This window comes from Bubalus bubalis, chromosome 4 (genome assembly GCF_019923935.1).
Source record: "Bubalus bubalis isolate 160015118507 breed Murrah chromosome 4, NDDB_SH_1, whole genome shotgun sequence".
NCBI lineage: Eukaryota > Metazoa > Chordata > Mammalia > Artiodactyla > Bovidae > Bubalus > Bubalus bubalis.
This window is the reverse complement of record NC_059160.1, coordinates 7,796,292-7,824,028: the sequence shown is the minus strand read 5'-3', so window position 1 is coordinate 7,824,028 and position 27,737 is coordinate 7,796,292. Positions and strand designations below refer to the sequence as shown.

The 27,737-nt window shown below is 43.6% G+C and overlaps 2 protein-coding genes across 3 annotated transcripts in view; both read left to right on the top strand.

Annotated features, from left to right (window-relative positions):
• Positions 1-9,823, top strand: part of XPNPEP3 (X-prolyl aminopeptidase 3) — a 44,433-nt gene extending 34,610 nt beyond the window's left edge. For both annotated transcript variants that reach the window (XM_006071268.4, XM_006071267.4), the window contains 4 exons: positions 1,003-1,088; positions 2,232-2,412; positions 3,485-3,605; positions 7,202-9,823. In XM_006071268.4, the coding sequence (XP_006071330.3) occupies positions 1,003-1,088; positions 2,232-2,412; positions 3,485-3,605; positions 7,202-7,368 (555 nt within the window). In that variant the 3' untranslated portion in view covers positions 7,369-9,823. The remainder of the gene's footprint in view (positions 1-1,002; positions 1,089-2,231; positions 2,413-3,484; positions 3,606-7,201) is intronic.
• Positions 9,824-14,219: 4,396 nt separating this feature from the next.
• Positions 14,220-26,422, top strand: RBX1 (ring-box 1). Its single transcript, XM_006071265.3, has 5 exons — positions 14,220-14,377; positions 16,236-16,314; positions 21,125-21,195; positions 24,161-24,246; positions 26,227-26,422. Exons 1-5 carry the CDS (start codon positions 14,300-14,302, stop codon positions 26,237-26,239), a joined length of 327 nt encoding a protein of 108 aa, XP_006071327.1. The 5' UTR covers positions 14,220-14,299; the 3' UTR covers positions 26,240-26,422.
• Positions 26,423-27,737: the final 1,315 nt, after the last annotated feature.

Here is a 27,737-nt window from a genome sequence, read left to right as displayed (position 1 = left end):
CTCATGTTTGCTTGTTGTTATTTTGGGGAAATTGTGCGGTCCCAAATTTGGGAGCCATTTTCTCTAAATATTATTTGCATATGCCTTTGTCAGAAGTGAAGTGGGTCCTGATGCCCCAGGGCCTGTTATCCCCTGTGAATGTCCTGGGTTACTGAAGGAATCTCCTGCTCATCTTGCCCACTCTGCAGACACTTTCTTTCCTATATACTGTAATACTTACCTTATCACTCCCAGCGCTAGTTTCAGTTCTGGGCTGTCTTTATTCAAGGAAAAAAGCCTTTAAGACATCTTACATGATGTAATGTCAACATTTCATAGAATATATTTTTATCCAGAACTGAGTTGTTTTCTAAAATTTATTCTATATTTTGCCAGAAATAAAAACCACATTCATTCTTCTTATCATTATTATATATGTATTTATCTGACCATTATTCTACTGTGTGCCAAGTTCTGTGCTTATTTAGATATGAATGAGATACGGCCTGTCTTCAAAGGCATAAACAGAAAATTTCAGTATAACGTGACAAGTGGTAAAACAGAGATTTACGCAAAGGGGTTTGTTTGTTTTTTTCTTTTTTTGCTCCCACCATATGTTTTGATGGAGAACAAAAGAGGGAGTGACATTCTGAAGTTAAATGGGTAAGTTATATGTGAATAAAGGCCTTGGATACCAACTTACATAGGTTTTTTTTTTTTAATTAATAGTGACAGAGGTAATATTTATGATGTGCTAATAATGTTCACATTTAGTAATTCAAACCCAAGCACTATGGTTCCAGAGCCAACACACTTAACCACTCAGTAGTGCTGTCTCTCTTGAGCCAACGTGAATTCATATGAAACACTTAGATGCTGTTTCTTGTGAGAAGGAACCAGAGATTAGTCTCCTTTAAATTGGAACTTTTTTTTTCTTAATGAAAGGCATAAAGAGTTTAAGTTAGAAGATACAACTGACAGTCATAAAGTCACCTTTGTTTTCCTGTCTTATTCTTGTTCCAGGATGGGGAGATGGTGCTGCTGGATGGAGGCTGTGAGTCTTCCTGCTACGTGAGTGACATCACTCGTACCTGGCCCGTCAATGGCAGGTAGGGCTGCTACAGATCCCACCGCTTCTTAGGAATATGAGTTAGAAAATGGGTATGTTTGGAATAAAGGACTAAAGAAATATACAGGGTCCCTCCAGCTCAGGTTAACTGCCTTTACAAAGCCCCTGATTCTTTTCTGAGACTGCTTTATTCATCATATCATAGGACGAGGCATGTAAAGACACCTAGTTAACATGTGCACACACTTTAAAAAAAAATAAATTTAAAGTTTGTACTTTCTGATTGCAAAAATAATATTTAGGTTTTGGTAGAATAGTTTGGCCAGGTTAACCCTCCACAGATAATAATTATAGAATCTGGACAAAATATTAAAAACAGCATTTAGAACTTCTCTGGTGGTACAGTGGATAAGAATCCTCCTGCCAGTGCAGGGCACACAGGTTTGAGCTCTGGTCCGGGAAGATTCCACATGCTATGGAGCAGCTAAAGCTGTGCGCCACAGCTAGTGAGCCTGCGTGCTACAATTACTGAAGCCTGTGCGCCTGGCGCCTGCACTCCACAAGAGAAGCCACCGCAATGAGAAGCCTGCACACCACAACAAGGCAGCCGCCACTCTACAACTAGAGAAAGCCAGCCTGCAGCAACAAAGACCCGGTGCAACCAAAAGCAAAAAATAAAAATAAAAACAAGTATTTGAAGACACCAGAGAGCTTTCTAAAAGCTGGCAGAAACTGCAGCTATAAGTCTGTCCTTGAAAGAAGAGCTGTAATGGGTAAGATGTAAGTGGTTCGAGTTTTCCTCCATTACTGCTAAAAAAATGATTCTTCTAAGGACACGCAGAAACTAGTAAGTTACTAGTAGCCAAAGTATCGACTATTTTATCCCATGACATCTGCTTTGCCTGTAAGAAGTAGATCTTTAGACTGTTTTTTTCTTTGGTTGGTTGGTTGGCTGACTGGTTGGTATTGTTTGTATTTGTGTTTTTTTTAATGGTTAAAAAAAATGGGAAGGATCAAGGTTAAGCCTGATCTGGCCCTCTAACTGCATTCATGGCTGGGTGCATCTTCTCACTTCACCATGTCTATCTGCTGACCATTGAGTTTTTCTAATCAAACTTAGAAGAAAACTTCCTGCAATATCAGGCAGTTCCAAATTCTCGTTCTTGGATTTCCCTGTCGCCAGGTTCACGGCACCTCAGGCAGAGCTTTATGAAGCCGTTCTCGAAGTCCAGAGAGATTGTCTGACCCTCTGTTGCCCTGGAACCAGCTTGGAGAACATCTACAGCATGATGCTGACATTGATAAGCCAGAAGCTAAAGGAGCTGGGGATCACAAAGAACATTAAGGAGAAGAATCCCTTCAAGGTATTTCACTTCCTTCAATCCCAGTTCTTAAGAACACCTGACATGCTGCTTGGGCTTTATCCTATGTAAAGCTAATTCGATTTAGAAATGGGAGTTTGTGATTCTGCTGTAAGAGGGACTTTTTTGAACATAGATTAAAACAAAAGGTGCAGTACTTCTTTCTCCCAGAAGATGGCAGCACATGCAGCTCATTGCATACTGTGTCACTAGCTCAATCTTCAGAAAACATAAAATGAAGTCCGGTGTAGACAAGGTGGGAAAGGACATAAAAGGGAGGAGAGGTTAACTCTTTAATTCTTTTTTAATGATTTTGAAAAAGTGGGGGTCAAAGGGTGAAGGTGTGTGTGGCTTCAGTAACATTGTTGAGACTTTTAACAGTATCCTCACTTGCCATGTCTTTAGTGAACTTCATCTGCATCCAAAGTATGATGGTGTTGAAGAAAACTTTAAAGACTCAGTTTTAAATTAAGATGCCAGGTGGTCAAGCCAGACAGACCAGTAAGGTATCTCTTATCTCCAAGTTAGACTGCCAGGGCTTCTTTTATCAGTAAGGAAGAAGCTGTAATTCCTCCTGTTCATGCCAAACAAATCTTTAAATAATGGACGGAAGTACCCAGGTTGGTAAATGCCTCATAATTACTATGTTGTATGACATTTCCTACCTACCCCACAAGCTGCTGTGAGATACTTAGGGTCTCCAGAGAAGGCTCCCTGAGAGGGATGTGTGCATGCTGGAAAAAGAACTATTCTAACATAATTATCTCCCCTCCCCCCCAGAAGAGAAATTTTCACTTGCCGTTGTCATTGCTGGGGCGACCCCAGTTAGTATGTGTGTAGTATGAAATGGTAGGAACGGAAATGTGGATTAGTTATTAATAGAATGCCATTGGCAGAATTACACACAAGAGGTAACAGTTTTCAGTCTCTTAAGCATTAGCCCAGGGATAGATGACACAGGCGGCAGAGCTAAGGGCAGGGGGCAGTATTGACACGTATCTCATGGATTTACATAGGCCCAACTTTTCCCTTAAGGGTCATTGCTCTGATAACGCTGTGGTCATATCATTTCCAGGCTGCTCGAAAATACTGCCCACATCATGTTGGCCATTACCTGGGGATGGACGTCCACGACACTCCAGACATGCCCCGCTCCCTCCCTCTCCAGCCCGGGATGGTAATCACCGTGGAGCCAGGTAAGGGGAGGTGCCAACAGCCTCCCATCCCCTGGGACACATAATCCTAGTGTTAGATAGAAGGGTAAACACTTTCTTCTTATGTGAACCAATGTAATTAAATTAGAAGAAACAGGAAAATGAATCTCTCCAGTATAGAAGGGAACTTTATTTTAGATCCTCCTTGAGCTTTTTTATTTAACATCACACAATTTGTTTAATTTGACTTCTCCAATAAACAACAGATGGGGAATACTTCCTATCAGTAGATATTAAGAAATAAATCTTTATTTTAACCCTACCTTTGCCAGGACCAGTTTGTACTAGTCTTCCTTTTGTGGTGGGCTGCTGACGCTTGTGGACCCCTGGCACTTTCCTCCAGAGATTCTCAGATTCCCCACGTTCATAGTTGCAGCTCCTCTGCAAACTGCATGGAACTGCCTGCATTGTTCCACTCTTCAGTATCCAGACCCTTTCTCCTGGGCTTCAGAGAGAGTGGGCAGTCTGATAGTTCCCCAGCTTGAATGATGGTAGGCGTGGGGCAGGAGAGAAGTAGTGGCCATGGTGGAGTGTGAAGATGGAGACTACAAGTTCGTTTTAAACACAGATGCTGTTTCTATCATGAAAGCAGATCTCAGTCTTAAATTTCAAGCGTTTTCACATCTAAATTAATGTGAGTTATAGCTGGGGCACGTCTCTTAAGCTCCCCTTTGAGCCCAGGCGTATGTTGCTACCTGTGGCCTTGTTTACCATTTAGTCCAATCAAGTTGGCACTTCCTTAGACTTTGACTACACTTTGCTTTGCTGATCCTTTTCTTATCACAGAACAGCATCTGTGAGTATAGAACAGGAAATTTACAGTTTCTTAAAATGAAAAGACCTGGTATCTGTCTGATTTTATGATTAGAAAGGGAAACTTGGCCTTAGAATTTTTCAGATGTTCATTAAACTCTTCCTTTTTCCCTCTTTATATCATGTGTATCGGTTACATTTATGACTTATTTCAGTATTTCTGTAGCTTCTGGTTGTTGAGACTAATAATCTCTAATAAGTGTTTTTTAAATACATGATAAAATTCTTTATGTCCTTATTTTTGCAAAGTGCCCTTCTTCCAAGGGACTGTTAAGCAAAGAAAGAATGCATTTATGTAATCCACTAGTTCCCAGCATATACTGACATACTCATAAAGTAACTTTAGTGGCCTGTTTGAGCCATTAGCACATGACAGAATCATGATCAACATTATTGTAATTGAAGAGATCTTGTAGACTAATAACAAAAAATAACTACAATAATAGTTCTAGTAATGTTCAGTTCAGTTCAGTCGCTCAGTCGTGTCCGACACTTTGCGACCCCATGAATCGCAGCACGCCAGGCCTCTCTGTCCATCACAAACTCCCGGAGTTCACTCAGACTCACATCCATCAAGTCAGTGATGCCATCCAGCCATCTCATCCTCTGTCGTCCCCTTCTCCTCCTGCCCCCAATCCCTCCCGGCATCAGAGTCTTTTCCAATGAGTCAACTCTTCGCGTGAGGTGGCCAAAGTACTGGAGTTTCAGCTTCAGCATCATTCCTTCCAAGAAATCCCAGGGCTGATCTCCTTCAGAATGGACTGGTTGGATCTCCTTGCAGTCCAAGGGACTCTCAAGAGTCTTCTCCAACACCACAGTTCAAAAGCATCAATTCTTTGGCGCTCAGCCTTCTTCACAGTCCAACTCTCACATCGATACATGACCACAGGAAAAACCATAGCCTTGACTAGACGGACCTTTGTTGGCAAAGTAATGTCTCTGCTTTTCAATATGCTATCTAGGTTGGTCATAACTTTCCTTCCAAGGAGCAAGCGTCTTTGAATTTCATGGCTGCAGTCACCATCTGCAGTGATTTTGGAGCCCAAAAAAATAAAGTCTGACACTATTTCCACTGTTTCCCCATCTATTTCCCATGAAGTGATGGGACCGGATGCCATGATCTTCGTTTTCTGAATATTGAGCTTTAAGCCAACTTTTTCACTCTCCACTTTCACTTTCATCAAGAGGCTTTTTAGTTCCTCTTCACTTTCTGCCATAAGGGTGGTGTCATCTGCATATCTGAGATTATTGATATTTCTCCCGGCAATCTTGATTCCAGCTTGTGTTTCTTCCAGTCCAGTGTTTCTCATGATGCACTACTCTGCATATAAGTTAAATAAGCAGGGTGACAATATACAGCCTTGACGTACTCCTTTTCCTATTTGGAACCAGTCTGTTGTTCCATGTCCAGTTCTAACTGTTGCTTCCTGACCTGCATACAGATTTCTCAAGAGGCAGGTCAGGTGGTTTGGTATTCCCATCTCTTTCAGAATTTTCCACAGTTTATTGTGATCCACACAGTCAAAGGCTTTGGCATAGTCAATAAAGCAGAAATAGATGTTTTTCTGGAACTCTCTTGTTTTTTCCATGATCCAGCGGATATTGGCAATTTGATCTCTGGTTCCTCTGCCTTTCCTAAAACCAGCTTGAACATCAGGAAGTTCACGGTTCACATATTGCTGAAGCCTGGCTTGGAGAATTTTGAGCATTACTTTACTGGCGTGTGAGATGAGTGCAATTGTGCGGTAGTTTGAGCATTCTTTGGCATTGCCTTTCTTTGGGATTGGAAGGAAAACTGACCTTTTCCAGTCCTGTGGCCACTGCTGAGTTTTCCAAATTTGCTGGCATATTGAGTGCAGCACTTTCACAGCATCGTCTTTCAGGATTTGGAATAGCTCCACTGGAATTCCGTCACCTCCACTGGCTTTGTTCGTAGTGATGCTTTCTAAGGCCCACTTGACTTCACATTCCAGGATGTCTGGCTCTAGGTCAGTGATCACACCATCGTGATTATCTGGGTCATGAAGATCTTTTTTGTACAGTTCTTCTGTGTATTCTTGCCACCTCTTCTTAATATCTTCTGCTTCTGTTAGGTCCATACCATTTCTGTCCTTTATCGAGCCCATCTTTACATGAAATGTCCCCTTGGTATCTCTAATTTTCTTGAAGAGATCTCTAGTCTTTCCCATTCTGTTGTTTTCCTCTATTTCTTTGCATTGATCACTGAGGAAGGCTTTCTTATCTCTTCTTGCTATTCTTTGGAACTCTGCATTCAGATGTTTATATCTTTCCTTTTCTCCTTTGCTTTTTGCTTCTCTTCTTTTCACAGCTATTTGTAAGGCCTCCCCAGACAGCCATTTTGCTTTTTTGCATTTCTTTTCCATGGGGATGGTCTCGATCCTTGTCTCCTGTACAATGTCAAGAACCTCATTCCATAGTTCATCAGGCTCTCTATCTATCAGATCTAGGCCCTTAAATCTATTTCTCACTTCCACTGTGTAATCATAAGGGATTTGATTTAGGTCATACCTGAATGGTCTAGTGGTTTTCCCTACTTTCTTCAATTTAAGTCTTGACGGTTTATATACCAGACATTTTTATATCTATTATCTCACTTTCACTCCACATTTTTATCGGTAGGTACTATTAGGATCCTGGCTTTACAGATGAATTGTAACTCAAAGAGGTTAACTTACTTGCCCCAAATCATCCAGTCACTGCCATTTTTGAATCAAACATTCGACTTCTTTTTTTCTACTTCTCAGGAATTTATATTCCGGAGGACAACCAAGATGCCCCTGAGAGGTTCCGTGGTCTCGGTGTACGAATTGAGGATGATGTGGTGGTGACTGAGGCATCCCCGCTCGTCCTTTCTGCAGATTGTCCCAAAGAGATGAAGGACATCGAACAGATATGCAGTAGGGCCTCTTGACCCTCACGGCAGCCCGCGTGGGTCTTGGGTGCAGGAGGGGTGGACGCAGGCATCTGTGTGTGTGTGCTTTCCCGGGGTCTCTGTGTGGACACTTGTTCATGCATTCCCTTGGGGAGTGCTGCAGCTGTGCGAGTCTGTGTGAGTCTGTGTGTTGTCTTTTTGTTTTCTGTGGCTAGAAACTTGGAAATATTGCATTTTTGGACTATATGTTACTGCAACTTTATTAACATTAATTCTGTAGAATTAATGACCGAGACAAGGTTAATGTTAAGATATAAGGAAAGATGTTGGTTACATATGTCCGTGCATTCCAGTTGGCACTTGTGGAAAATTCTCTCCAGGTCCTTCCCCTTCTGCATTTTTCCTGAGATCTACCTAATATCATAAAATTTTTGTGTAATGCTTACACTTAGAGCTAATCACCAGAGTCTGCCTACATTGAAAGCCACCTGTCTGATTGTGGGTGGCCAGTGTGTACCTTCCATAATACCTGCCATACCTGTTCAGGAGCCCACGTGAGCCCTCAGGGCACTGGTGTTCTCTAGCCCCATCACTGAGCCACAGTCCAGATTCCAGCAACACTAGCTATCGAACAGAACATTTTTGAGCGTTTTTTTACTATTTGGTTGCCTGGGACCTGGAAGGTGTTTAGATTCTTGATAAGGAAGGAAATGGAAGAGAAAGAAAAGTATGTATGTATCTGCTCTAGATCCAGACCACCATCTGTCTGTTTTCAATCTAAAGAGCACTCCTTTCCCAGATATCCTTGCTGTCTTTATAGACTCTTACCACACCGATCCTCAGAGCACAGCCTTGAAGCTGCTTCTCTGGCCAAGGGCAGATCCTCTGCTCACCCTGTTAAGAGTCAGGGGAATAGCACCCAGTTATCATTCTGTGATTTCCTCTAGTGCTGATAAAAGCAAAACATGGAACCCAGCCAGTAGCTGTAAACACCCTCTGATCCTTTCCTTTGTTGGATGTTAGCACTGGACGGGCATTGGGAAAGGCCAGCATTCCCCTCCATACAGCATTGAATGCAGTTATGTTAAACTCAGTTTGCAGAGTGAACGGGGCTAGACCCCTGCAGATGGTTTATTTGGGAGCTTCAGTCATAGGGGGCTGCTTTAGGAAATAGTGTATTCACCTCCTTTAAACCTGAATATGAGCCCAAAATGTATAAAACATGCTGTTAGAACATAAATTTAAGAAAATAATTGCTTTAGGGAAGAACAGGCTAGGAGAGGAGCATTGTTGCCTCTGCCACATACTTTTATGGCTGTGAAAGTATTCAGGAGTTGTTATTTTTCTCTGTGATAAAGAAACTATAACTATGTTTTTTTAACTTGAAACACAGCAGTTAAGAAGTAGAATAATAACTCTCCTCTTCCATAGTTGTACCCAAGTTAGGAAGGTACCTCTCACAGTGACTTAAAGCTGTCTTCGTGTATCTTCTTTCAAAATATTATCTTTTCATTAACTTTCGTATGGTCAGAAAAGGAAAACTACTATAGATATTATATGTTAATTGGGTTTAAAAGCCATAAAATAAGTTAAATCCCCAGATAGACACTATATCTCATTAAAATTTTAAAAATGGGCTTTGTTACATATTTTAAGACATACATAACCAACATCCTCCTTAACTTTCTTAATAATAGAAAGACTGCAGACATGATGCGTGATGCTGCCTCTCCCTGTCCTGTGTCCATGTCAGATCACAAGCACAGCACAGCGGCTTTCCGCCAGCCCAGCCGTGACTTCAGAGTCCTTCCAGTAACTGCTGTCAATAAAACAGGAGCTGGGCTTTGAGTTAGACTCTGTCTACCATCCCTCAGCTGGCATATGATCAACGATCATGTAACTTATTTTTGTATGTATGTTAGAAAGTACATGAGGGCCGGGGTGGCAGCATACAGGACCTCGCTTGGAAGAGGTTTTTATGGTGTGGTTCTATTTTTTTTTTTTTTTTTTTTTTTTTAGTTTCCTGAAGTGGGATCTGTATCCCAGAATGTAAGCTGATAAGGGTGTGTTTTAAGCCTGAACAAAATATACTTCAAGCTGAAGTGCTTATTAATTCTAATGACTGTATCTCTAAGCCCTAGGGGTAGAGCAGAATTCCACTATCACAAAGCATGCGGGTCTTCCTGGCTGCTCTCACCTCCGCCTGTGTGTGCCTGAGGAACTCGGGGTGAGCATCAGTATTATTCGGGTCAGGGGTCTCCACTGAAACCCAGGCCTTTGGGGGTTTGCTTCATGAGGAGCTGAGAGAACTGCAATCTTTGCCAGCATTTCTTAATGCTTTGTTTGACTTTTGTGCAATTATATAAGTTCAATTTGGACAAAATGCTGTTACTTTTTAAGGAGCTATTGACTGAAAATAAATACATCATTCCCCAACAAGGGAAGAGCATTTGTTACTGTCATTTTGAAAATAAACTATAAAACAATATAAGAATGTGTGGTTGGTGTTTGTGTGTTATTTTCAAATCTAAAGTTCATAGCTTTAAATGCGACTTTTGTTTTACAAAGTATTTTGTTTTACAAAGCATTCATTGACAACTGTCACAAAATCATGTTGGCAAACTTGGAATAATCTTATCAGTCATAGAAGGGGGGAACCAATGGATTAGATTTACTCAAGGATGTAACATATAACATGGTGACTATACTTGATAACATTGTATTGTAAAATTGAAATCTGCTGAGAAAGTAGAACCTAAATGTTCTCACACACAAAAGAAGAAAGAAATTTGTGAGGTGATGGGTGTGTTAATTAACTTAATGGGAGACATCTTTTCACAATATATACGTGTATCAAATCATCAGGATGTACACTTTAAACATCTTACAGTACTGTCGATTACAGCTTAAGGAAACTGGGCGGGCGGGCAGGGGTCGGAGGTGGGGGGTCCTTCCCAGATGGCTCAGTGGTTAAGAATCTGCCTGCCAATCAGGAGACACTCAATCCCCAATCCAGGAAGACCTCACATGCCTCAGAGAAACAAAGCCCCTGCACCACAACTATTGAGCCTGTGCTGAGTCACTTCAGGCGTTTTCGACTCTTTGTGACCCTATGGACACAGGAGTCTCCAGACAAGAATACGGGTTGCCGTGCCATCCTCTAGGGGATCTTCCTGAACCAGGGATCGAACCCGCATCCGATATCTCCTGCGTTAGCAGCTGGGTTCTTTACCACTAGTGCCACCTGGGGAGCCCCATCTGACCATGTGACTGGTTAAAATCCTTCAGTGGTTTCTCATCACTGCAGATAAAGAGCAAAACTCTTTGCATGGCTCTACCAAACATTCTTGCATGACCTGGTTCATACCAGTGGTAAATGTTTATCAACTGACTCTAGGAGGATAAGGGAATCCCTGGTTGTAGCATTTGCCAATTTCCATGGCATAAATAGGACGATTATGGCCAATTTCAAGATACCAACTTACGGAACTGGGAGAAGAGGCTAACAATTGATTCTTGCACATCTTTGCAGACTCTTATCTCACTGGTTCTCTTCATGTTTGAGCCATTCCAGGCTTCTTTACGAGTGTGCTGTGCATTCTATGCTTGCAGCCCCTCCTGTATGCTGTTGGCTGTACCTGGAATGGCACCTTCTTCCACATCCCTCAGTGTGTGTGAGTGCTGGAGCCAAACTGCATCTGTTTGCAGGAGCAACTGTTAACCTTTTGGGAATTTTGTAGTCTGACTGCTAAAGCTACAAATCAGAACTTGACTTCTTTTTTAAGAACTGGTTTTGTTTGTTTGTTTTTAGTATTTATCATTTGGCTGTGCCAGTTGTTGTTGTACACAGGATCTTTCGTGTGGCGTGCAGACTGTTAGTTGTGGCACATGGGATCCAATGCCCTGACCAGCGAGTGAACCTGGGCCCCCAGCATTGGGTGCTTACCATCTTAGTCACTGGACCACCAAGGGAGTCCCAACAGCTCTTTTGTTTTATTTACCAGCATACCACTGCATCCAGGCTTCTTTGTCTGGCTCTCCTTCAATCTCATACCATTTCCTCTAAGAGGACTTCCTCTACCTTCCAGGCAGTCTTTCTGCTTCAAGGCACCCTTTACTTCTCCTTTCCTAAAATTCACTGGAATTATCATTAACTGACTATTGCCTCTCTCGCTACATATGGTGAATTCAATGATGAAAAGGGACTTTTCCAAGTTCTTAGAATATCTAAAGCAATATGGTGTAGTTGACACACAGCAGGTTCTGTGAATATTTTTGGAATATCTATTGAATGAATGAATGGGTGGATCAACTGAACAGAGCTAAACTGAACAGCCTATTGCATTGTAAACTAAAATGATGAAGGGTAAGAATCTATATGGGGTCTACAAAAAGTTTATGCAGCAGGAGCTAGTATACAGAAAGGCATGGCCAATCATCACAGCCAGGAAAACATCCAAAGGAGAGATCAGTACATGAGGCTTTCATAGCTGAATGGAACAGCCCCACTGTAGCTCTTCACAGAGCAAACAACTTGCAAACTCTTGCTGCTTCCTCTCCTGTATCTCTACAATACCTTCTTCCAACAAAGTTTAAAAATTGTCAAAATTCAAATCAGATTAAGTCACTTTTGGGCTTCCCAGGTGGCAGCAGTGGTAAAGAATCCATCTGTCGATGCAGGAGACACAAGAGACTCGTATTAAATCCCTAGATTGGGAGGATCCCCTGAAAATGGCAACCTACTCCAGTATCTTGCCTAGAAAATCCCATGGACAGAGGAGCCTGGTGGGCTACAGTCCAGGGGGTTGCAAAGACTCAGACATGACTGAGCACGTGTGCACACACACATGTCACCGTTAGTCCCCTCCCTTACACTGTACCCCTCCAATGCCTTCCAATAACATCTACAATAATATCCCCACCTCATCTGACCCCTACCTGCCTGTCTCATCTCTTAACCACCCTTGCTCCATAAGCTTCAAATTTATTCATTCAACACATAGTGGGCACATACAACAGACCAAGCACAAGCACTGTTCTAGGAGTATTTGTTATCAATAAAGAAAACAATAGAGAATTCCCAGGCTAGGATACCAAGCTTTCACTGCTGAGGGCCCAGGTTCAAACCCTGGTCGGGAAACAAAGATCCTGCAACCTGCACAGGGCAGTCAAAAATAAAGAGAATAACAAAATATTCCTTCTCTTGGCCAGACACACAGAAGCAATAAATCTAATAAATGAGTAAACAAAAAGTTGGAAGGTACATGTACCATTAAAGGGAAAAGTTCAGTAAAATGAATGGGAAGCATATCATACAGGGTCTTTTAGGCCCTTGCAAGGAATTCAGCCGAAATGTTAACTCCTCACAGGGGCCCTATATAATCACCTATTTTTATATTGCCTCCATCTCCCCTCAGACTCATGACTTTTTTTTTACTTATTGATACCTGCGATTTTCTGATATGTTTGTTGACTCGTATATTATTTCCCTACAGGGTGTTTGACTCCTCATCACTCTATCTCTCCCATTTACAACAGGACTCAGTACATACTCAATGAATTTGTTGAATGAAGATACATATGCCCTCAATACTTTAATTTACTCTGGTTTTCCAATACTCCGGCAGGAAAACAAATAACTGAATTCCTAAAATGTAATCATTAATTTAATAAAATTTGCTTTGTACGGTTTCCTCTCACACAAATTTTGTATATTCTTGTCTGGTTAAAGCTGTGGTGGTGTTTCCACAGATTTGTTGTTCTTTACGATTAAGACAAGGAAGCAAATCCTATTTATTCTGGTTTAACAGTGGAGTCAACACAATCCATTACTCTTCAATTTTCTTGTAAGAGAAAATATGAGATTTCAAACAAGATTTTAAGAGTGATCGAGCAGAGACATACCTCTGCAGGATTAGAGATGAAAAAGTGGAGCCTGGTCTAGAGATGGGAGGGTGACAGTACAGGTGCTTTTGCGGTTAAGGAATGATCAGTAAGAATAAGTGGCAAATACCTCACACAAATACTTCAAAAAGTGCAGCGACTTCAAATGCGATGATAGCGCAACTAGAGGAAAGAGGGCTGAAATTAAGGAGAAAGATGAGCACTCGTTGAGGAATGGGAAGAGTGTGCTCAAGCGAGTGAAGATGAAATCGTGCACTTTAACCACAGACCCTTCCAGGGCGGACTGGTATATTTGGGGTAGGCTGGATCCGGCACCTCCCCAGGCTCCTAAGCCTCCTCCGTCCACTTCCTTCATGGGCAGGTGAAGGCAGGACTGGAGAATGCCTGTTCAGTTCAGTCCTGGGGAGGGCACTGGGCAGGAGGGGAGACCATCTTCCCACTGAATCTTGAGGGTTTCCCGGATTGGAATCAGGAAATCGAACGGCCTTTCAGGGAGGGTAAGCACCTCCGCCGGGTTCAAAAGCCGATCATTATCTGGAAAGCCCAGTGTGAGGTCTAGGATTCGGCGGCAGCAGGAGGCGGGACACCCACCCTTGCTCCTTCCCCGGAAAAACGCGACGAGGACCAGCGGGCAGGGGCTGCTGCGCGGCGTCGGGAAACGAGAGGCGGAGCCGGTGCTGCAGGTCGCTGTGCAGGCGGAGGAAGGAGCCGCCGCCCCAGCTTAGAGTGTGGCTGGGGGCTTCCCGGGGGAGGGCAACAAGAGCGAGTCCTTTCGAACGTCTCCACCCGGCTCGCTCGCGTCGGCCCGGCCCCGCCCCGCCCCGCCCCAGCCACTCCGGCCTCCGCCTCCTCCCGGCCAATGCGGGATAGGTGTGTGAGGGGGTAGGGTTGGGGGGGAAACCAGCGCCAGCGCCTTTAAGAGGCGTGGCTACACGCTCCGCCCCTACCTGCCCCTAGCGCGCCAGTGAGGGGTGGGGTGAGGGAGGAGGTACCAGGGTGGGAGGGGAAGCGAGGCGTGCCTAGCGCGCAGGCGCAGTATCCGGCCGACAGACCGTGTGTTTCCAAAATGGCGGCAGCGATGGATGTGGATACCCCGAGCGGCACCAACAGCGGCGCGGGCAAGAAGCGCTTTGAAGTGAAAAAGGTTGGGTCTCGCCAGCGCCTTCCTCGGGGAAGCTAGAGAGGCGCGGATCTGGCTGGCAGGCCCGAGGATGACCGAAGAGCGGAGGAAAGGGCTTCATCTCAGGGCGTTCCTGGGACAGGGTACCAGGAAAGGAAGCCAGGGGGCGGGCCTTAGGATTGATCGGCGTGGCTGCGGCCCACTGTCCGTGGCGGTGTTGGTTTCGTTCAGAGGCTGAGGGGCCAATCACGGAAGTGCTTATTGAGATAGCGCGGTTGCGACTTGGCTGCAGGAGCCAAGCGCTTGAGCTGTCACTGGAGTGGCGGAGGGGTGGGGAAAGAGCGGGTGGGGTGGGTGGAAGGGGGGAGTCGGAGCCTTGCGGCGGGTGGAGGATGGGGGCAGTGCGGCGAAAGCCGGGAGCCTGAGGTCCTACCGCATTGGAGACCTCTGAGGACTCGGGCTGGACATCTCCGTGCCCTGCCCCTGTCCGAAACTTGGAGTCCCTCTGACGGACCACGACCTGGTGTTCGCCTAACCGAGGCCTCCATTAGTCCTATCCGGCCCTCGCCCCTGCCAAGTTAAAAGTGTCTCGAATGTAACTCTTGGCTCTTCTGAGAGGTCTGTAGGTTTGTCACAAAGCTGCCCCAGTCCTGCGGTCACATCCAGAAACCCCCTGTCCAAAAAAAAAAAAAAAAAAGCATGGTGGAATTTGTTAAAAAGAAAATGTGAGCTCAAACCTTGTGTCATTTAGCGAGAGTTGAGTACTAGTTGCGAACGACCTGGTAGAAATGGAAAAGCAGAAATGTGTGGAACGTGTCTTTTTGCATGAAATGCCTTACGGTTGTTTGCAACTATACAGTTTGGGAGAAAAGTGCCGATTCCCAACCAAGGTAAAACAAATATGTACAAAATGAAGACTCTGAAATGGGGAAGATGTTCCTGCAACATCTGGCTAGACCCTGACAATATTCCCCCTCCTGGTGCTTTTTGTCGTTTCATTGTGGGCACTGCATGCTCAGGTACAGCCAGCAGCCATATTGAAGAATAGAAGTAGGATTTTTTTTTTCCTCCAAGTTGAAGCTGCCGTGTGAAAAGTACTGAAGAAGTTACCAGACACTGAGAATTAGGCTAGAAAGAGATGAAGGTTTAGGAAGTGGCACCAGATTCGTGGATGAAAAGGAATTTGGGAATATTTATAATTGCAGAAGTCAGAAGGTTGAGTTACTTAAATGCTACTTTTAGATAAACTCTTGCAGAAATTAAATATAACAGTCTAAGCAGATAGGAAACAAAATTCTAAAGTTTGTTGTGCAATTATCTTGTAAGATTTAAGTGATGACCTTGGTGTGTACTGACACTGGGTGATTGGTTATCGGCTTATCCCATGATTACCCATTTTATGATCCAGTCATCATCTTAGTTCATTCTGTTCCTTGCTTTCCCCTATTCCTGGTTCCAGAGTTGCCTTGAAGAGCAGATATTCATTTATACAGAAATTGAGCTCTCCTGCAACTGCCAGGAGAGCCTGCGCAATAATTCAGGTTTGTGATTATTAGACTTAAAACAGGCACTTACACATTATTCCTGATTTGTTTACATTGACATGGCCACCTAAACTGTAGGTAAAAATTAAAAGATGACATTCATTTCTGTGTTCATATACTCAACTATTGGGAGAATGGGTGTGCATAGTGTAGCCCTTGCTCTCTGAAATAATAAATGAGAGTAAGGTGATATCCAGCAGCTCTTTTGTTTAGTGGTCCTTGTAGCCAAAAAGATGGTAAGTGCGGCATGAAATCCTAGAGTGTGTGTGTGGTTTGTGTTGTGTGTGTGTCTATGTTACGAGGAGTGGAGTGCATTGTTCCCCGTTTTCTCTTTGCAGTGGAATGCAGTAGCCCTCTGGGCCTGGGATATTGTGGTTGATAACTGTGCCATCTGCAGGAACCACATTATGGATCTTTGTAAGTAATTGAAGGAGGATGGGGGGAAGTTGAGAAGGTTACAGAGACTGCGGCTATCCTGATGTGACCAATTTTCTTCTTCACAAAGAAATATAGTCAGAGCATTTGGGGCCTTCTACATCTAGTTTCAAATAAAGTAGCTTTTTATGATATCCTGCAGGCATACCCATCTCTCAGAATAAATCTGCTCAACCTAAAGATGGCAGGGCCACATTTAGAATGAATTGTGGACACCCAGGTCCTATTGACTATATCCTATTTCCCATCATGTAACCACACTCAAAGGCAAAAACAGTAAAGGAAAGAAAATTAACTTTGAGCTAAAAACGTTCTGTCCAGCACTAGTTTTTGCTGGGGGAAATTTATGAAGAATAGAGGCCCAAGAGTGGGTTTTCAGTGTTAGCCCCAAATGTAGTGAGAGGACATCACTGCCGACACTTCGGTAGTCAGTTCATTGCTCTAAAGAAATTTCATTTCAATTTCCACATATTTCATTACACATAGTGGGCAACACATAGCAGGTTTGGTTTTAATTGTTGATGGAAGTTAGTATCCTTAGAGTAATAGGGGCCAGAACATTGATCACACCAGAAACAGTCATTTTTTCATCCAGATACTAAAATGGTTTGATTGAAATCAGAAATAGCACAAAGAATGTGCAGCTTTCTAGAACTTAAGTTGTAACTTAGTTTTAAATGACTTACCTGTCTCTTCGGCTTTCTCTTGAGCCGCTGTCCTGCTTTACTCTGGTATCCTCTGACTTTCTCTCCATTCTTGAAGTGCCCATGCTCTTGTTTAGAACCCTTATATATCCTGTTTGAATCTTCTCCATCTCTTCTCTACCACTCTCCCCCTATCTTTATCTGACTCAGCACTGTCTAAGTGTAAGTCAAAAATGCAGGCACATACATAATTTAACGTTTTCTGATACTCATATTAATAAACATGATTTGTATTTTATCCTGTATCCAGGATATTTTAAATTTCAACATGTAATCAATATTTTAAAGCGAAATATTTTACTTTTTTTCTTTTTCGTACTAAGTTTTCAAAGTGCATTTTACACTTCCAGTGCGTCTCATTTCAGACTAGCCACATTTCAGGTGCTCAGTAGCCATACGTGGCCAGGGCTACTTACTAGGTCATGCAGAACTAACCCCTAGTTGGTCTTCAGATCTCACCTTAAACTTGCCCAAAGATGTTCTCCCTGACCATACATACACACAAACACAAGCTACAACAGTTCTGTTCAATGTTTCCAAGAGGTCCTATAGTTTCCTTTGAGATTCTCTGGCAGTCATTTAACTTAGTTGGCTCTTTATAATTCCATGTTATTTACAGCTGTGTTCTAGCATCGGGCGTAGGGTTCTAGTATATAATAGTTTCTCCCTAGGTGCTTGCTCTGTGAAGAACAGAAACAAAATAGGGGACCAGTCTGTGATCACTGCAACTTGGAAAGTACAAAGCAAACATTTTGTGTTGGAAAGTAGTCTTGGTCTGTGTTGGTCATTTACTGCCCTTGGTTTCTTTTGAGTTTTGACCCTGTTTTAACACTTTTTCACACAACAGTCAAAGCAGATCAGCAGCTACCATGATGTTTAATGGAGATAGACAAGACCCATCACAGAAAAACACATGCACGGTTTTACATGTGCTTGGGTGGGGTTTTTGATTACATGCTTGCCCTTGGTTTTTGGTTTTTGGTTTTTTTTGGCTGCGCATTTTCACAAGGAGTTGTTCCCAGAGAAAATTTTACTTTCTTGAGGCTCTCTTCTATAAATCCTTAATGATTTTATATAATCCTGACTTTTTTTTTAACTTCTTGTGATTAAGTCATGTGTGTCTCTGGTTGCAAAAGAATGCACTTCTTGAGAAGACAGTGACAGACAAAGGCATTGGTGGTCTTCTCTTAGTGTTGAACGCTTGAGGGGTCGATGTGGGCTTTTAGGTAGACGCCTGCTTTATCATATATTTTAAATGTCGGGTGCAGAAGGAGAGCATTGAACTCCTGTAGCAGAGTAATTTCACATCGTGTGTTTTATTCACTTGATGAATATTCACACCCTGGGCATTTTGCAAGGCTCCAGGATAAAACAGCGACTGGGCTCAGGTCTCTACCCTTATGAAACATACCCTTCTGCTTATTACAGACACTAAAGAGAAATCTGGTCACCGCAACTGGTCTTGTCTTCCTTTCAAAAATGAATTATGGTTCTTGTAAAAAAGACTTTTCTTTAAAGATGAAAATAAGAATCTTGATTTAGCAGTGGCCATTTTCTAACAAATTCCGGCTTGGCGTTAAATGAATAATTATATACATAGTTGTAAGTAAATGAGTAATTATGGCTGAGCTCCAGTTGAACCCACCTGTAAAGCATTCTCGGTCTGAAGACTTCCCTTTTGGCCTCCAGATTGATGCTGTATGTCCTACTATGGCCTCGGACTTCACTTTGCATTACCCTGCTTCTTGGTGCTTTTAAGAGTTGCTGAAAAATGCAATCTGCTAGGTGTCATTTTCTCCATTACCTCTGGTAATCTTGTCCTAGATGAAGGGTTATCCAGAAGTGCTTAGACCCAGCCTTTGCCCATAAGTTAGTCTTTTCCTAAAACCACAAAAACCTAAAACCGCAAAAAAGATCCATCAGTGTTTTCAAAGGGTGAAATCTCTTCACTTCGGGAAGAAGCTGTTGCTTCTTTAGCAGTCCTCTGGTGGTGATGGCCCTTGTATTAAAGTCCTCAAGCTTTGTAAGTCACATGAAATACACTCTGCCTTTGCAGGGGTCTGATAAGAACCTGTTGCGTGCTGCTTTTTTCTCTGCTTTAGGCTGACAGTGAGCAATTTCTTCCCCTGTTTAAGCAAACGACTAAACCCCTATGCTCACTCTCTGAACCAAAAGCTTGAAAACATTTTATCTTTGAGAACACTTTAGTAATTTTTCATGCCTTATCCCCTTTTATCGGGCATTCTAGATTGCAGTCCTATCTCTGATTTTTGAAATTATTGTTAAAGTGTAGCTGACTTACAATATTTTATTAGTTTCAGGTGCACAACATAGTGATTGAAAGTATAACGTATACTCCCTTTGGAGTGATTATAAAATGTTTGCTATATTCCCTGTGCTGTACACTTTATTTTTGTTCTTTGTTAAGAATTTTCTGATAAAGAATAGATACATATTTGGCCCCCATTCTCTCTATTTATAGAAGCCATTTTTGTTTCCTTATTCAAGTACTGAGAGCCTAGTTTGGACTTGGCATAGAAAGACAGCCCCCTAAACATATGTAGACCTAGAAAAATTTAAACATGGTAATATACCTTGAAACAGTTTCATTATTAAATAATAATAATTGTGCCTCTTACTTAGCTAATTTCTTAATACATAGTCCACATCTAAGTGAGAGGATTCCACCTGAAGAACATCAGATTTTCTTTTCTCTGCCATCTCTTTGAACAGGGTACATTCACAGCCCCCATGCATTCTTTTTTTTCTTTTTTTTTTAATATTTTTAAATCTTCATTTATTTATTGGGCTATACCAGGTCTTAGTTGCAACATGTGGGATCTAGTCCCCTGACCAGGAATCAAACCAGGCCCCCTGCATTGGGAACACAAAGTCGTAGCCCCTGGACCACCAGGGAAGTTCCCCCTATATATTTTTGAATATATGACATAGACCCTAGGTTTTCCACTTTTTTCAGAAGGAAAACCAGTTACTCTCTTTAAACTGAATCTAGGTAGCAAAGAAGTTCTGTGATTTCAGATCCTTTGCCATTCATATTTTTGAAGGATGGGGAAAAGCATTATGATGTTATATATCACTTCCCAAGACCAAGTTAACATCTCAGCATTATTTTCTTACAGTTTTACTATCTTCCACCTATGAAAGTTTGAAATAATTGCCTCCTATTAAATAGTCTTTCCCGAAGCTTTTTATTCATCAGAAAGAAGACTCCATTTAGTTACCACCTTCAGAGAAAGCAAATTACACGTTAGTAATTCTTGTTCTTGGAATATTTATCCCCAATAGAGCTTTACTCATCCTTTCTTGATCACTGTCAAATTTTCATTCCATTTAAGTTCCCTCCCTTCCCCCTCTAAAATGGATATCCGGGTAGTTTGCAGTAATTTGTTCCACTCACTGGTCAGAAACGTCTCGGGGCAGTAAGCATCACAGCTGATGACCCCCAATTCTCCAACATGTCGGCCTCGCAAACTTGCTGTGCTGACGGTGCTTTGAGGACCTGAGTTCTGATGTCCTCGCGCAGAGCATCCACAGCCCTCTACACCCCCTTTTATTTGCTCTGTACCAGCTCCATGTGTCTGCCTGACTCCTTCAGGGACTGGAGCTTGTCAATGAGGCTTTCATGTGGCAAACCTGGGTGGTGTAAGGGCCCAAGAGCAAACATTCAACCCGCATAGAGAAGACGCCAGTTCTCAGAACACCAAGAGTTAGGAGGTGGCTTTAAGAATTTACTAAATTTACCACATTAGGAGGAATCACTGTCATTTGGACAAGTCAGGTCACGTTGAGAATTAGAAAGTGCCCTTTGCTGCGTTGCTCTGTTTTTGAATCAGGGGAGGAATTATTTGCAAAGCGTGCTGTTAAGTCAGTTCTGCCTTCTCTGTTCATCACCCCTTTCCACATTCATTAAAAAACAATTATGCTAATTAACTGCTTGAGATTCTGTTCAGTTGAGGCCCTCACCACCACCCCCTGTCCTGTCATGTCCTCGCGCGTGGGTAGAGCCACTGGAGGTCAAAGGTGGTTGCTCATGGGGGCCAGTGATCCTGTCGCTCTTGTTCCCGCAGGCATAGAATGTCAAGCCAACCAGGCGTCCGCTACTTCTGAAGAGTGCACCGTGGCATGGGGCGTCTGTAACGTAAGGCAATATCTTTTCCTCCCAGCGTGGCTTGTACTGCTTCTCCTGCTTTGCCCATCTTGTAACTAACTAGGGAAAAAAAGACTAGCCCACCTTTCTCCACAAAGGTACACAGATAGCAAAAAAAAAAAAAAAAAAAAGGCATTTAAAACCATTGTACTATTCACCTGTAGAAATTATTAGTTATAGAGGCAGTAGTTTGTCTCAACTATGAAGTATACCAGCATCCGCAGCAACATTGTTGGGCTTCATCTTTGAGAATTGACTTCAAAGCCTACGGCACAATCGTTGGAACATTCTGTTAGTGGAAATCTGTACTTTCTTATCAGATTTTCTTAAAGGCTGAGTGTCTTGTGGAACTAAGTTAGGTGAATAAATTGAGCATTCCTGTGTGTGTTGCTGGGGGGTCGGGGTGGAGGGGGGGCAGATGTACCAAGTTAGCATTTGGGGTTTTTTTAAAATGTGCTCCGTGACAGAAATGTTTTGTGCAGCATCGTTGGACTGAATGTACAGCCTTCCAGGGAGCGACAGCTGTGAAGGATAATAGGCATCAAATATGTTATTTCCAGCACGTTAAACATTCATCCTTACAGCCATGTAGTCCCAGTCATATGAGCTCAAAATGTCCTGTCCGGGTGTCCTGTGCCCAGGGGACAGAGAGCTCCCAGCATGACACAGGCCTAAGAAACCACACTCGAGTCAGACCCCCACTCCCTGTCTCTGTGACTGACTTGCTAGGCAGCTGCGGGCAAGGTATTGGCCCCTGTAAGCCTCATATGAAGTGGGGCTGTTAGACTGCTTAGCATCATGATCAGGATGAAATGATTTTATGTTTAAAAAAAGATGCTTAAAGGAGTTCAGGGTTTGGGTGGGGCATGAGCCACCCATCTCCTTGCATGGCCCTGCAATAAACCTTTTTCTCTGCTCAAAAAAAAAAAAGTGCCTAGAATACCTCCTGCAGGTCCCTTTGGCAGTCTCACAGTAGGCCCTGTTGGTCAAGGGACTGCGTGTGCCACCTTCGAGGATAAAGCATAAAGCATATCAGGCTCTTGCTCTCCGTGGCATCCAGGTGTAGAGTGAGAACCATGTCACTTTGTGGTGGAAGGAAAAGCGGTGCGCTGCTCCTTAAATGTGACTCAGGAGAGTCCCACTCAGAGAACCTGCCACCAGGAAGAGCGGCAGGTGTGCCTGAAGCCTTTGACTAGTCCTGGGTTCCCGGGTTGGGTCTTCTATGATATTGACCGGCTCTGTGAATTAGGCACGTCACTTAACTCATCTGGGCTTCAGTTTTCCATCTGTAAAATGAAGATGGTAATACCCGTCACACTTGGCGGGGTTGCTGCAGGCTCCAGTGAGGTGATAGGTGTTCATAGCCCTCCTGTTAAGTGTAAAGCACGAGGCAGTGCGTTTTGAGGCTACTGGGTACATCCATTGATAGGTCTTAGATTGTTGGCAGGAGGAAAGCTGGGATCGAGGATGTTCAGGGGTGCTGTCCTGGCCCAGCAGCCTCATTTGCAGCCCCTCTTTCCCTCCGTCTTCAGGGTGGGGCGCAAGTACAAGGACCCTGAACACCGAGCCTAGTAGGGCAGCTGGGAGGGAGAAGGGGGTCCTGAATGCCCTTAGGTGAGCCTGTCCCCACTGCCTGGGGATTGAAAAAATGCCTCCACTTTCTGCCCTTGGGAAATTTTGTTTTTCCTCTTTTTGACCGTAAGTCGGGTGAGCATCAGGACAAAAGGATCTTGCAAAGGGCCGTCACTCTGGGAGTCTTTGTCCCTCTGAGTAGCCCCAGTGCCCTAGTATGGACTCTAGTCTTCATCACTGCATTCTGTTTCTGTCTGTGTGGAAAGTCAGTTTTCACAGATGATAATCCACATTATGGTTCTTTAAGTTCCATGCATGTTTGGGTAGACACACTGACCAGGTTTCAGGGCTGTAAGCCAGGCCTGCCCAAACTTTGATTGTGTGTTGGGGTGTCAGCACTTCTCCCCAGTCCCCACCTCAGCCGACCCGTCGTGGCTCAGATGCGGGGACCCTTGTTGCTCCATCCTGATGCTGCTCACACGAGCAGGGCTGGAGGATAAGCATCATTGCAGAAGTGCTGTGATCAGCATCTGCACGTCACTAACACACACAGACTTTCCTTTTCCCCAGATCCGAAGGCCATCTCCTCATTCCCTGTTAGCACCCAGCATTCTTGGTACTTTTGCCCTTTTACTTCCCATCTTGATCATGGAACTAGCACTTTGATGCTCTTCCAGCTGCTTGCATGCAGCATGTCCATCACACTGCTTCCTCTTACCCTGATTTTTTTTATCTGATTCCTTTTTTAAGACAAAGTCTCACCCACTACTAGAGGCTTGTTAAGGACCAAGCTTTCATAATATCAATGCCTCTATGAACAAATCTGTGAATAGAGTCCTGTGGGCAGTGTTGAGCTGGGTGTGGAAGGTCGGGGACGTGCCCATCGCAGTTCTGGGTGGTTTGCGTGGGTGATGCACCTCCCTGTGCTAAGGAGAACCCTCTCCTCCTGGGGTTCCCTTCTCCAGGATGGGGAGGGAGCTGGAGACCAAGAGTGGGCAATTTGAAATGCTCGGATGATTGAGGGCCTCCTCTTGCCTGTGTGTGAGGAAAGCAAGCCTCCCCTCCAGGCCGACGAGACCCAGGGAGCCCCACTCCATCTTACCTTAGGAAAGGGGAAGAGACCTCATTGCATGAACACCCACCACGCTTCCTAAACGTGTGCTTCATTTGGTAGGAACGAAGCCTCACAAACGTTTCATGGGCTGTGGCCTGGTACCTAACTGGGTGTAAGCCCTTGTAGACCCTTGTCTCCCATTGTGTGTTGCCTTCCATGGTTCTTCTCCAGCCACTGTGTATCACCACCCTGCTCCCCTTGAGATGTATTGTCCGTAGACGGCTGAGCCTGCACAGAATTATTTTTAATAAAATGTATCTTTTCTTCCAGCATGCTTTTCACTTCCACTGCATCTCTCGCTGGCTCAAAACACGGCAGGTGTGTCCGTTGGACAACAGAGAGTGGGAATTCCAAAAGTAGGTGTCCCTGGCTGTTTCAACATTGTATGTAAGGTTGGGCTTTGTGGTCAGTGCCATTCTTGGACTCACGTCAAGCTGGAGGGTGCACAGTTTTAGAAGATGAAGACATAAAACATGCTTGGTTCGTAAACTAGCTTTCGGTTAGACAAGGACTCGTCTCTGTTTAAAACGCATAAGGTGAACCAACATTAGAAACTTGCAGCCTAGAGTTTCCCGGCCATCTAGGTAGGGTCTTTGGACGTAGTAGTAGAAGCTTGCAAATTCTCATTTCGCAAGCTATTAAATATTTCCACAATCACATCAATAATAAGGCTCCAGGGGCTAACTAATGTCACCTGTCTTTGCTTTGGGCTAGAATTATATCCTGTTTCATTGGTTTATCTCACAGGGATTAATTCCGATACCGCGTTTATGGTTATCTCAACTAAATCATTATTGTTGCTGCTGTTAATTGTAGCAGTATGTAAGTAATACATGGCGTGCAAATTTTCAAAAATTCAAATGGTCGGTCTGGACTAGTAATTCCTAAAAGAGGAATTTCTGGTTTAAGAGTATGTATGTTTCCATTTTTTGATAGTGTCAGATTTTTTCCTTTCCCAAGAATATGTACTAATTCACAGCCCCTACAAACAGTGAAGCAGAAGACTGCATTCTCCATTTCTTGCCCGTGCCCCGTTATCAGACGTTTTCATCTTAGCTACTGACAGGTGAAAATCAGTTTTCAATTGTATATTTTAAAACTTTGAGTAAAGTTGGGCCGCTTTTCATATGGTTTTATGCCTGTTGTATTTTTCTGTGAAACACTTTTTTATCTGTTGAATTTTCAGTTAATTTATCAAATTTTTAATGGAAAGGGGGATTTTCGAAGTTCTCAAGAGGCCTTTGTAATTGACTGTGCCGTGGAGCAGGCTCAGGGTGCCGTTTTGGACCAAAACTGTCTCACGTAGCCCATACACGTGCCCAGGGCTGGGCCTAAGAAGTGGGGGGTGTGAAGAATCCCTCTGCTGGGCTTGACACTGTCGCTTTATCCAGCTGGTGACTGCCTGGCTGTGGTTATGAGTGCTCTGGGAAAGCAAATTCATAAGAAGCAAATTTCATTTCAGCATGCTTTAATCTGATGGATAACTTCCAGGTTATTCTCACTAACAAGCTGGAGCTGTACCCTGTGAGGACTTTTTTAGAGAATATTTAAGCGAATTTCTTATAGGGAGTGCTTAAAGAATCGGGCAGCCTTTCAGGACGATGGCAACAGTGATGCAGCGCTCTGGCGCCCTGGTCTCCATCTGTGTGACAAAGCATTTTCATCAGAGGCGAACTACCCGCTAAGAGCCAGGACAAAAGATGAAGATAATAATGGATTCTGTGTTCAAGAAATCTTATATGTGGAAAAAATGTCCTGCCATTGGTTATAATCTTTCTGGAGCCAAATTTTGGCCTCTGGGGAAATCAGAAAGGACCTGAGATCCATACCTAGTTTCTCGACAGTTCTCTTTCTGCGGTGCTCAGTGGACTCAGGGCTGTAATTGGAACTGGTGATAGATTTTGACACTGAAGGCTGTTCAGTTACTGTTCTCTATACGAGCCTTACCCTAAACTAGCCCGAGTACGGGAGTTGAGGGGAAGAGGCGGCCCACAGGGAGGGGGGCAGAAGATTCAAGCTGTCTTAGCCACTTACTGGCCATCAGGTGCAGCTCCCTTTCACAAGCATCAGCTATGACTCCTCCCTGTTACTGCCCAGCATCTGCCTGGCACCTGGAAAGAGTCAGGCGGGTACAGTTGAGTGGGGGACCATCCCTATGAAGAGGGTGGTAGGGACAATGTTACAGGAGGCTGGTAGGCTGAAAGGGGCAGAGACCAGGGTTGTAACCCAGTCTTCAAAGTTTGAACCAGATTGGCGGATATATTTTTAGCAGGTGTTACAGTCTCAAACAGGGAATCACCATAAGGAATGAATTAATAATTTACTTTGTCTTCCAGGTATGGGCACTAGAAAAAGAGAATTCTTCGATCAAGCTCAACTGTTTTTTTTGTTATCCACTGAATGACTTGCCCTCCTGTTACTTAATTATAAATTAGATAGAACCGTGTCTCTTCTGCTTTGTCTTTTCAGTTTGCTATTCCGGCAGCCATACTGTATTCTGTGTCAAATAAAATCCAGTTGGATTCTAGAACAGACGCTGTCTCTTGTGTATGTGCAAAAAGTGAATGCAAGTAAAGAGCCCTCCCGCCCCTTTCTAGGGTGGAAGGCCAGGTTTTGAAAGTGAGATGTTTGTTCATCAGAGCCAAAGCTGGATCGTCCTGCGAGCACGTCGCTTGGTCTCGAGGAAGCCTGGTCCACAGCCTGGCTGCTGATGGTGATCTTGGGCGAGTGGTCTCTCTGCTCCGAGCTCTTCCTCCTCCGTGAAGTGGCTGCTAAGGACTAAACAGGATCATCTGGGCACAGAAAGAGGCCTTATAAACTGTGAGAACGCTGTACAGGTGTTAACTTTGTGTATGACGTGTCGCTTTCTCAGTTTAGTTTAGAAAAGTTAACTTGAAAAAAAATTAATATGTTATCTTGGCTGGCAGTGGAGTAATGTGTGAACTCAAATTGTAAATCAGTGTCATTTAGAGTTAACGGGAGAATTCAGGTTTCCCTTCTCCACCACCACCCTTTGTAATTTGTTTAAAATGCCTTGGCCGTGGACGGAACTGCCAGTTCTAACACTACTTCAATCTCTTAGTCTTTAAGAGGCGGGTTAATTTACTGCAGTGATTCTCAAAGTGTGTGCTGAGGACTTGCGGGAGTAATGGAAACACTTTCAGGAGGTTCACGAAGTTCCTTTTCCGGCTGCATGTCTGTACAAGGCCAATTTTTCTTTTTTTCCTTCAACCAAAGCAACGTATTGAATGAAGAAGCAGAACAGCGAATCCAGCTGTCTTCTGCTAAGTCAGATATAAAAAAGATTTGCAAAAATGTAAAACGGTGCCACTCTTCTAACTTTTGTTTTGAAAAACTTTGAATAAAAATATTTATGTTAACGTGATGGATTTTTGTTCTTTTAAAATCTTTTAAATTTCTCAGTTTGATTTCCATAGTGGTAAATATCTGTAGATGCAACCCCCATAAAAACTCTTTGGTTTCTTCAGTGTTTAAGATCATAAGGGGATCCTGAGACTCAAAAGTTTGAGAACCTCTAGCTTAGTAATTAAGAACTTAGAGGTCCAGCCTGGGTGGAAGCCAGCTTTCCCACTTGGCCACCAACAGTGCAGGTGCTCAGGGCCAGGTGGCTGCTGCCGTCGATGTTCCTTCCACCCTCGGCAGAAATCACCTCCTTTAAACCCCTTTCAGGTGGTCATTCACACTGCAGGGACACTTCAGCGATGCAGAAGAACGGTTTTCACACAGCTGGCGTCACATATTTGCAGAGTTCTGCCTGGGTATTCATAAGGACCCTTGGTTGCAGAGCAGCCAACTCCAGCTTCTGCTTAGGTCATGGAATGTTTGT

Excerpts from the sequence above, each read along its gene's own strand:
- RBX1 (XM_006071265.3), top strand. The coding sequence starts at position 14,300 with ATGGCGGCAGCGATGGATGTGGATACCCCGAGCGGCACCAACAGCGGC. Across the intron at positions 14,378-16,235 it reads AGCGCTTTGAAGTGAAAAAG|TGGAATGCAGTAGCCCTCTG; the intron begins GTTGGGTCTCGC and ends TTCTCTTTGCAG. Across the intron at positions 21,196-24,160 it reads TGGCATGGGGCGTCTGTAAC|CATGCTTTTCACTTCCACTG; the intron begins GTAAGGCAATAT and ends CTTTTCTTCCAG.